The 11,284-nt window shown below is 37.2% G+C and overlaps 1 protein-coding gene across 5 annotated transcripts in view; it reads right to left on the bottom strand.

Annotated features, from left to right (window-relative positions):
* Positions 1 to 1,765: 1,765 nt before the first annotated feature.
* The window catches only part of LOC150107027 (uncharacterized), a 103,421-nt gene continuing 93,902 nt past the window's right edge, over positions 1,766 to 11,284 (bottom strand). For all 5 annotated transcript variants that reach the window (XM_090392904.1, XM_090392907.1, XM_090392906.1 and 2 more), the window contains exon 5: positions 1,766 to 2,576. In XM_090392904.1, coding sequence (XP_090249030.1) covers positions 2,004 to 2,576 — 573 coding nt within the window. In that variant the 3' untranslated portion in view covers positions 1,766 to 2,003. The remainder of the gene's footprint in view (positions 2,577 to 11,284) is intronic.

The following is an 11,284-nucleotide window of genomic DNA, read 5'->3' as shown; positions in this document are numbered from 1 at the left end:
ATAGATAATAGAATAGGTAATATTAATAACAGGACTCTAGCTTTTGATGTTGTAAGTTTGTTTTTTTCCCCCCCCAACAGAAGTCAACCAATAGTTTTGACAGTTGACCAAATCAATGCAATTTCAGCATACCATGTAGATTGTAGTGCAGCTTGTTTCTTTGTATATGTGTGTGTATATTCCAGATGATGACCTTCATGTTTGAAACGTCGAGTGATTATAGGTTTTTATTGAACTGAAGTTTTACTCTAACATGGCAGTTGTTTCCATAATTTTTATGATGAATTCTGATAACTGTGTAACAATGAAGGAAAGGATTATGATAGGAACTTTTCATGTAGTACCATCTAATATCCTGTACACTCTCTGAGGATACAAGTTAGGCATTTAATAATGATGGCATCCATTATTCAGATGATGATTGTTACTTCAAGTAAGCAGGAAACAAATGTACACTACTTCTCCCTCCCCACTTTTCTAATTATTCAATGCTCTTAACTAACTACCAGATAAACACTATACTATTGAAATTTATATATATATATATATATATATATATATATATATATATATATATATATATTAATGGCAAGGGGGCCACTACCCAGACCGGTTTCGACCAGTCTGGGTAGTGTGTATATATATATATGTATATATATATATATATTATAAATGACAAGAAATTATATTCTTGTTTTGCCATAGACTTCACATTATGCCTTATTCTGCCTCAGTACTTTTTTTTTGTTACCATTTCTTAAAATATTGTTACTGAAATTGGATCTTGTCACATGTAAAAACCACTGGACCTAATATGCTAAATTTCAGGAAAAAAAGTCTATTAAAAATTAATCTTTTTAAATAATTTTCAATTATATTTTGCAATATCAAAACAAGGAATTTTTGTGCTCTCAACTAGTGGAGTTGTATATTATTTATACTTCAGCAAGTAAAAAGCATGTCCTTATAGCACATCCATAGCATTGGCCTCTGGCTTTTAGGGATCAGAGAGCTGGGTGAATGGAAGAACAACAGGACACTGCACCCTACAATTGGAAAATACATGAGTTTGATCTTCATTGTGATGAGGGAAACCGGAACCTTTATATGGGCTTTTTCAACTGAAAGCACATTAGCTGATCTCATATACAGAAGTAGCAGGGTTTTTTCTCCCAGAAACTCTAGTTTTTCATCCTGCATACAGGCAAATCAGCCATGAAACACAATTTACAGACAAAAGACTATTGTTGAAAGGTAAGCAGCAGATGGGGTTGTGTGTTTATGATCACTGTGTGTAGTTTGAGGATTAAGTAGGGGGAAAACGGTGAGATGTGCATAGTTGAGTAGATACCTCCAAGGATGAGTCCCTAAACTCCTTAGAGGTGTCCCATAAAATACAGTAGTAGTAATATACTTTTCCAGTTTTTTTTCCATGGTGGTAGCAGGGTTTTTCCTCCTGGACTTTCGAGTTTTTCATCCTGCATGCAGACAAATTGGCCTTCAGAACACACACAATTTACAGACAAAAAATACTGTTGTTGTTGGTGATGATGGGCGATAGATGGTGTTGATGGCAGTAGTGTCGTAGTTAGAGAATTAAGTAGTAGTGGAGAGGATGAGATATATTTAGTGAAATAGAGAAGTGTGCCCTCCCACAATGAGTCCTTTGACTCTCTGGAGGTGTCACGTAATAATAATAATAATAATAATAATAATAATAATAATAATAATTATAGGAAAAAAACAATAATAATTTTTCATAAGAGTAGTTTAGCAGAGTTTAATATTCTATATTTAATACAAATGCTATGCAATAAACATTGTATATTTATCGTAAAATTTTATCACAATGTCCGGGAGACTTGTTTAATCTTCAATAATACAAACATGAGAAAATGTATAAAAATGTTAATTAATGCTGTTAATTAAATGTATGACTACAATATATATTTACATATATATTACATAACCAAATGTTTATCAGAATGAGTCAGCATGCATTTTTAAAGCATTAAATAATTTACATCTTGTAACTTTAAAAAATGCAACAGTCTGGAAGGTAGGGAGAGGTCATCTAAAATGTACTGTCTTGTGCCTAAAAATTTTCTCACTGAGATTCTACACAGTTCAGAAAGTTTAGGAACTTCTCTCATTTTTTTTAATAACCAGCATCTTAATTTTATATCATGAATTCCTAACAATAAAAAATGGTCTTTCAACCATTGCTGTTGCTGTATATTTACTCCAGCAGCAATTAATGTCATCACCAAATCTCTTTTTCCATTTTTAGCTAGATGAAATAATGGAGTCAATCCATAACGATCACAAGTATCTGGATTGCAACCTGCATAAATGATCTTCTGTACCAAGGAATCTTTTCCCAATAAAATAGCCAAATGAAGTGGTGTTTGTCCCAAATTAGTACATACATTTATATCACAGCCATTTTCGATTAAAATTTCTGCTCTTTTGATGAATCTTGCCATAACATCATTAGACAGCCAATATCTTTCTTTTTTTGCTCGGACCAAAACTGCTAGTAGGGGTGTCTCACCTTCCTGATTACTGTGGTTGATCTACATTAGAAACAAAATTACATGAATCATATGCTGACACATTTTACTTTACTAATCATATGAAAGCATGTTTTTATTATAAAAATAAAATAAAATTTGCTGTGCTTAAGTGCTTAAGCATTACTTTAACAAAATATACTATTAAAATTATTTTACAAAGTGTACTTCAAAATGATATATTTTAGGATGTCAAGCCAAAAGCATTCATAGGAAAGAACATTCTCTTCTGGAAGAAATTCCAGATCTTTTTTATTTTTTTTTTTCAGCTAAAATTTTTTCTGCCTATTTTCTCATGTCTGGTTCATATTAAGATGATGAACATATATGAATAATGCTTCAGACAGAAATGTATGTGGTGTGGAGTGATTTGTTGCTAGGATAAACAAATCCAAATGTCATGGTGAACTCAAGAAAGAAGTAGTCATGGAAACGAAAGTATATGAAAGTTCCTAGCAAACAAGATAACACATTCCCTGAGAAAATACAGGGTAAAAAAATACAGAAAGCTAAGCAAAGAATAAAAATAGTTAAAAGCCATAGGAAGATTTTGGTATGAATACAGACAAAAAATGTCAGGACAATGGCAATATTTTCTGGAGACTATTGAAAAAAAAAAAGGCTTAGAAATGGATGAAAGAGTACTGTAAAAAAGTCTATCACTGCTATTTTTTCTCTCAAATTAATTTGAGTGATAAAATAGAAGTGACACAGCAGTCATAGAAAATATTCAAGAGGAATGCAATCAGGAGTAGATATCAATCCTTGAGGTGTGGAACTGAAATATGGAAATGCAGCTGGAGTAGATAATATTCAATTAGAAATGCTCAAATATGAAGATATAAAATTCTGTAGTGGCTACACTGGTTGAAAGATCAGTTTCCAGATAACTAGAGCAGAGCTCACTTAGTACTATTTATATGTTCACTGGGCATCTACGGATGCCGTATGGTCACTCCAATGCTCGGTGATGTGCCACACCAGGCCTCACCATGCAGTCCTGTTGTTTGCTTTTCTGGAAGCCTCAACTTTCTGAAGATCAGTCACTCCACACACACCATCCATCAATCTCATTGATGGTCTACCCCTTCCACTTTTTCTAGGAACTTTATAGTCTATTACTGTTCTGAGAAGTCATCCTTCAATCCTTTCAATGTGTCCAAAATATTTTAACTTTCTTCTGTCAATATCCTTAGGAAGCCTTAAAGTTTTACTGATCTTTTCTAACACTCATTCATTTGTACATCTTTCATTATATGATATCCTCAACAGCCTTCTGTAACACTACATCTCAAAAGCAGATATCTGTTTCTTATATGACTTCTTTAGGTTCCAAGTCTCGCATCCATAAGTCGCTGTTGGAAAAACAACTGCATCCAACATCCTCAACTTTGTTGAGGTGACATGATACGAAAGTTATTCCTACATTTGCTAGATTTAGAGAAACTATTTGGTTGCCTGGAGCTCATGCAATTTATATTCTCCTTCTTCTCCCTTCTACGTATTAGGCCTACATATTATCTCTGTAACTGGTCTGTTACAGAGCTATCTTAAGCTCTTCTAAGTCGTACCCATCCCGAGGACAAGGTGACTGGCCCTATGCCTCCCGGTATATCCTCTGACTTTAGCTGCATGTGTTCACAGGGCTGGTTTGCCTGCTTACGGGAGGGGAAAAACCCTGCTGTTCACACCCAAGACCAGTTAACATGGCTGAGAAAGATCCTTAAGCTCTTCACGTCAGAGACAGGAATCGAACCCAGGACACTCCTTTCCAAGGCATATGATGGTGAAGCGCACAGCCACTAGGCTAACTGCATAGAGCTGTTATATTTGCACAAGTTTTTCCTTGATGCGGAACCAACTTCAAGCGAATAAAAAAGATTTAGCATCTAATATTTCATATTTTAGATCTTGAAAAAAGATTTCATCTATTCTGGACAACAAATTACAGGATATTGTTATACGTGTTTCTAAACAATCTTTAACCTGCTCTTATGGAAGACATTCCTACAGACTGATGCAAAAATATGAATCACTATACTATAAGTAAAAAATTACTTCTGACAACACTCCTACTAATAAATGGGTTGTGAATATTTCTGGACAACCATTGTCTGATGCTAAAACTAGTGTGTGGGTTAAGGCCAGATTTTGTTTTGGTACCTAAATCCATTCCATATCTTGATTTTTTGCATAACATTGAACACAATCTGTCAGGACTTGCAATCAAAGATGCTAATAAACTATGCTTTGAAGATGGTGCTTTACTCTTTGAAAGCAAATTACCTCCATGTAATTAATCTAGTGCTGAAACCCATGCACTGTTTTCATTAAGACAAAAGAACCATATATCTATTTTGAAAACAGATAAAAGAAAAGCTGACAATGAGAGGAAGATCAACTGCCTTTTACAGGATACCTCCACCTATCAAATTATAACCCTATAAAAACACAAACTAAACAATTAAATAAACTGCTGAATGAAGTTGTTAGTTGGGATCAAAAGAGTTTGGATAAGTTACACACTTATTTTGGAAGAAGTCCTTTTACATGTTCTCCCAAATATTCATAAAGAAGGTTATCCAGTAAGACCCATTGTGAATTGTATTGACTCTCCTACCTATAGAATTGCTAAATTTCTTTCACATTTATTAACTGCCCATATCAAACAATCCAAATCATTCATCAAGAATTCCATACATTTTCTTGAGAAAAATCAAGGATATTCAAATACAAGAGTTGGATTTGTTAGCTTTGACACTGTTTCTTTTTTTTACCAACATTCCATTATCTGACACTGTTAATTTATTATATGATGATTACCCTCCTGATATTGCAAAGATTTTTGAATTTGTTATAGAATTAGGATATTTCAGTTGGAAAAACAAGATCTACAGACAGATTGAAGGCACTGCCATGAGTAGCCCTCTGTCTAAACCTTTGGCAAACTATTTTTTGAACCATCTGGAAGATACCTTGTTCTTATCCGTTCATCCCCAACCCTCTCATTGGTTTCATTATGTTTGATGATGTTTTTGCTGTTTGGCCTCATTCTGAAAATGAATTTACCACTTTCCTACAACAGATCAATAGCCTTCATCTGCACATTCAATTCACCATGGAAAAAGAAAATGCTGGTAGTTTACCATTCTTAGACAGCCTTCTTGATCATACAGCCTTCTTTGTATCAAAAAGCTACCTTGATTGGCAGATACATTCATCAAAATTCTGCTCTTCACACCTTTCAAAAAATTGGTGCTATCAAGTCTTTAATTAATAGAGCACATAATGTATGCTCCTCTTCAAGCTTACAACAAGAACTTCTCATCACAGAAACTTTAATGGAATTTAATGGTTACAACTTTCATTAAATTCAGCAGATAATTGACTCGTGTTCCAACACCTAAGGATTCTTCAACAGCCTGCAAGGTTTCAATCCCTTATATTTCTGGTATCTCTGAACCTATTGGTAGAATTTTGAAGAAGTGTCACCTTATTCCCATCTATTTTCCTATCAACAAAATTTCTCATCTGTTACCATCTGCATAAGACCAACTGTCACCTCTATTATTAGCTGGTGTTTACTAGATCCCCTGTGAATATAATTTGACATACTTCGGGCAGAGAGGCTGTTCTGTGAAAAAAAGAATTAATGAACATCAATATTATATTTAATGTGTGAAATCTCAAAAGTCTGGTCTGGCACAACATACCATTGATACTGGATACTAAACACCATATCCAGTGTAATGACGCTCAACTTCCCCATGGAAGCAATTTTAAATATGAACAGCTTTTCAAAGAAAGTTGCGAAGCCCTTTTACATCGGCCAAATCTGAATCGGAATGATTGTCTCTCTCTCCCAAAAGTTTGGGAGATTCTCATTTTATGTAAACATGAAAAATAGTTTTAATAGTAATATTATTTATTAATATATTAATTTCTAGCACGCAGCAACCATTTTTAATTGGTAAACTGATTGTTGTATGTACCTTGTATTCTCATTTCTTTGATTTGCTTGTTTCTATGCACTGATGATGTACTGTTATTTTCAGTACAAAATGCATGTACTTTCATTTCATTAAAGTTAATTAATGTGGTTATCATGTAATTTGTTGTTTATGATCTGAGTAATGCCGTTATGCATTAAGGAGGATACAATTTGCAAAAAGGTGTATTGTTAAAAAAATTTTTTTTATATGTATATAGGTATTGTAAATTGTTGTTTGATTTGTTAAACTTCTCTTATTGTACTTGTTAAGTGATTATACTTAATACTTGATATGTTTTCTTGAGTTTGTTTCTACCTTTGCTATCTCTATCAATTCCAATTAACTTCTAACCACTTTGTGTCCACTACTATAAATGCTTGCATGTGCAAACTCAGTAAACAAAGAAATTGTCCCAGGCTAGAGCCAAATTTCTTTGTTACAATTCTGGAATTAACTCCGTATCAGAATTTGGAAAAATTTATTTGTTGAAGCTGCACCATCCAAATTCTTAGACAAGAGAAGCTTCTTTGCCAGGGAGTTAATTCTCAGAAAGACACACATATCGATAATAATCAGGCAATTAATATTTCCAATTACAAAACCTTACATGTCTAAATTTTTCCCTTACTGCAGTCGTAGCTATCCCCAACTATTGATTTGCTCAGGTTCTATTTTCATGAGTGGTGCATTGCAATATCAGATCATGCAATTTGTTAGGTAAAAAAAGGCTTATTCATCACACTAATACAATACAATACACAATTACTAAAGGTTACTTCATCATCATCATCATCATCAAATTCCTGCCATGTACCCTCAAGGGGTGTACACGATATGACAGTACTATATGAAAAAATTACATCATTACTAACTTCCTATCTACAATTTTCCTCCAAATCAGTCTGTTACTTGTCAAGACTCCAACATTATCAGATCTTATATTTCTATCGTCTAAGGCACTTTGTACCGTATCAATCCACCTATATCTTGGTCTTCCTCTAGGTCGTTTTGCTGCCAACCTGGCAGAGAACACTTGTTTTGCTAATCTTTCCTCTCCCATTCTATTTAAGTGACCATACCATCTGAGATTAGCTCTGCTAACGCATTCCTGGATGCTGACAATGTCAAGTTGTTTCCTAATATCCTCATTTTTAATATGATATTGCCATTGATGCCATCTGTTCACGCCTCTAATCTTTCTCAGGACTCTCAGATCTGCGGTCTCTAGTCTTTGGTCAAGTGTTTTATTTCTGACCCAGCTCTCAGATCCATAAGTTAAAATTGGTTTGAACACAGTCTTGTATACAGCTAATTTAGTGTTCCGACTAATTTCTTTCTTATTCCATATGAATTTATTCAATTGACTTCCCACCATACCAGCTTTGCTGATTCTGTTGTCTATTTCTATATTTAGTTTACCATCTTCAGTAAAAATTGTGCCTAAGTAGCTGAAATGTTTTACTTGTTCCACAGGTTCTCCATTCACAACACAGTTGACATTTTCAATGATTCTGCCTATTTTCATTGTCTTTGTCTTTTTATTGCTGACCTTCATACCATATCTATTACAACAGCTATTCAATTTAGTCAGAGAATCTTGCAGACTTGTAGCGGATTTATTTAGAAGTATAACATCATCCGCATAAAGCAAAGAGCTGACATTAACATCTCCAATTTTGATATCAGGTTTAATACCACATTCCTTCATAATGTGATCCATATAGATAATGAATAACAGAGGGGATAATGTACATCCTTGTCTCACACCAGATTTAATATTAAACCATTTTCCTGTACTTCCTTCAATTCTAACTGCTGACTCACAACTCAAATAAAGACTAAGTATTGCTTGATATAATGCCCCATTGACACCATATAACTGCAGCGTATTGAATAGCTTCTCTCTTGGCACCTTGTCATATGCCTTTTCCAAATCGACAAAACTTAAATACAGATCTTTGTTATATTCCCATGCTTTCTCGACTAATTGTCGTAAAGTGAAGATCTGATCCTGACAGCCTCTATTTGGCCTGAATCCAGCTTGTTCTTCACCAAGCTTTTCTTCCACAATTCTTCTCAACCGTTGCTCAAGTATACTTGCATAGATCTTGCCAGGAAAACTCAGTAGGAAAATACCTCTGTAATTCTCATGTTCAGTTTTATTTCATTTTTTATATATGGGTACTATGAGAGCTCTACTCCAATCATCGGGAATTCGTCCGTGTGTCCAGGCTTTCTGAACTATGCAGTGCAGCCACTGTAAGACTATTATAGCACCATACTTCAGCATTTCTGGTTGAATATCATCTACTCCTGCTGCCTTTCCACATTTCAAGCCTTTGATGGCTTTTTCTACTTCAAGTTGGGGGGGGGGGGGGTGGGGGGGGGGGGGGGTGGGGGGGGGGGGGGGTGGGGGGGGGGGGGGGTGGGGGGGGGGGGGGGTGGGGGGGGGGGGGGGTGGGGGGGGGGGGGGGTGGGGGGGGGGGGGGGTGGGGGGGGGGGGGGGTGGGGGGGGGGGGGGGTGGGGGGGGGGGGGGGTGGGGGGGGGGGGGGGTGGGGGGGGGGGGGGGTGGGGGGGGGGGGGGGTGGGGGGGGGGGGGGGTGGGGGGGGGGGGGGGTGGGGGGGGGGGGGGGTGGGGGGGGGGGGGGGTGGGGGGGGGGGGGGGTGGGGGGGGGGGGGGGTGGGGGGGGGGGGGGGTGGGGGGGGGGGGGGGTGGGGGGGGGGGGGGGTGGGGGGGGGGGGGGGTGGGGGGGGGGGGGGGTGGGGGGGGGGGGGGGTGGGGGGGGGGGGGGGTGGGGGGGGGGGGGGGTGGGGGGGGGGGGGGGTGGGGGGGGGGGGGGGTGGGGGGGGGGGGGGGTGGGGGTGATCACTATTTAGTCTTGAGCAGGATAAAATTGAATTTCATATTGAAAAGAATAATATGTAAGAAAGTTTTAAAGCGAATAAAAGTTGAGCAGCTCTCAGATGTGAACTGTAGACTAAAATACAGAAATATTATTGAAAAGAAAATGAAAGAGTTTGAGAACAGGAATCAAACCTTGGAGATTCAGTGGCAAACTCTGAAGGAAACATTGATTGATTCTGCCAGAGAGGCATGTGGTGAGGTTGTGTGCAAGGATAAAAAAATCAGAACTCCCTGGTGGACACAGGAAGTTAAAGAGGCAGTGAAGGAAAAGAAGAAAGCATATCAAAAGTGCCTGGCAAATAAGTCAGCTTTTACTCTTACAGAATACAGAGACAAATGTAAGAAAGCTAAACAGTGTGTAAAACTAGCTAAGCAAAAGTCATGGAAGGACTTTGGCAAGAATATAGAAAATAAATATCAAGAAGGTGGCAAAATATTCTGGAGGTTGTTGAAGAAGCTTAGGAATGGAGGAAAGAGTGCTGTAAAAGGAATTAGAGATGATAAAGGTGAAATGAAAACAGGAGAAAAAGATATCCTTGAAGTATGGAGTAATTACTTTGAAAAACTGCTAAATGAAACAAGCAGTGATGACAGCACAGTGATAAAAAACACTGACCAGGCATGCAGTCAGGAATACATATCCATACTTGAAGTAGAAAAAGCCATCAAAGGCTTGAAATGTGGAAAGGCAGCAGGAGTAGATGATATTCGACCAGAAATGCTGAAGTATGGTGGTATAAGAGTCTTACAGTGGCTGCACTGCATAGTTCAGAAAGCCTGGACAGAGGGACGAATTCCCGATGATTGGAGTAGAGCTCTCATAGTACCCATATATAAAAAGGGAAATAAAACTGAATGTGAGAATTACAGAGGTATTTCCCTACTGAGTGTTCCTGGCAAGATCTATGCAAGTATACTTGAGAAACGGTTGAGAAGAATTGTGGAAGAAAAGCTTGGTGAAGAACAAGCTGGATTCAGGCCAAATAGAGGCTGTCAGGATCAGATCTTCACTTTACGACAAATAGTCGAGAAAGCATGGGAATATAACAAAGATCTGTATTTAAGTTTTGTCGATTTGGAAAAGGCATATGACAAGGTGCCAAGAGAGAAGCTATTCAATACGCTGCAGTTATATGGTGTCAATGGGGCATTATATCAAGTAATACTTAGTCTTTATTTGAGTTGTGAGTCAGCAGTTAGAATTGAAGGAAGTACAGGAAGATGGTTTAATGTTAAATCTGGTGTGAGACAAGGATGTACATTATCCCCTCTGTTATTCATTATCTATATGGATCACATTATGAAGGAATGTGGTATTAAACCTGATATCAAAATTGGAGATGTTAATGTCAGCTCTTTGCTTTATGCGGATGATGTTATACTTCTAAATAAATCCGCCACAAGTCTGCAAGATTCTCTGACTAAATTGAATAGCTGTTGTAATAGATATGGTATGAAGGTCAGCAATAAAAAGACAAAGACAATGAAAATAGGCAGAATCATTGAAAATGTCAACTGTGTTGTGAATGGAGAACCTGTGGAACAAGTAAAACATTTCAGCTACTTAGGCACAATTTTTACTGAAGATGGTAAACTAAATATAGAAATAGACAACAGAATCAGCAAAGCTGGTATCGTGGGAAGTCAATTGAATAAATTCATATGGAATAAGAAAGAAATTAGTCGGAACACTAAATTAGCTGTATACAAGACTGTGTTCAAACCAATTTTAACTTATGGATCTGAGAGCTGGGTCAGAAGTAAAACACTTGACCAAAGACTAGAGACCGCAGATATGAGAGTCCTGAGAAAG

Source organism: Typopeltis vanoorti, chromosome 5 (genome assembly GCF_054136105.1).
Source record: "Typopeltis vanoorti isolate ZY-2024b chromosome 5, IOZ_Tvanoo_1.0, whole genome shotgun sequence".
NCBI lineage: Eukaryota > Metazoa > Arthropoda > Arachnida > Uropygi > Thelyphonidae > Typopeltis > Typopeltis vanoorti.
The sequence above is the reverse complement of the archived record's forward strand: the minus strand, read 5'-3'. Positions and strand labels throughout refer to the sequence as shown.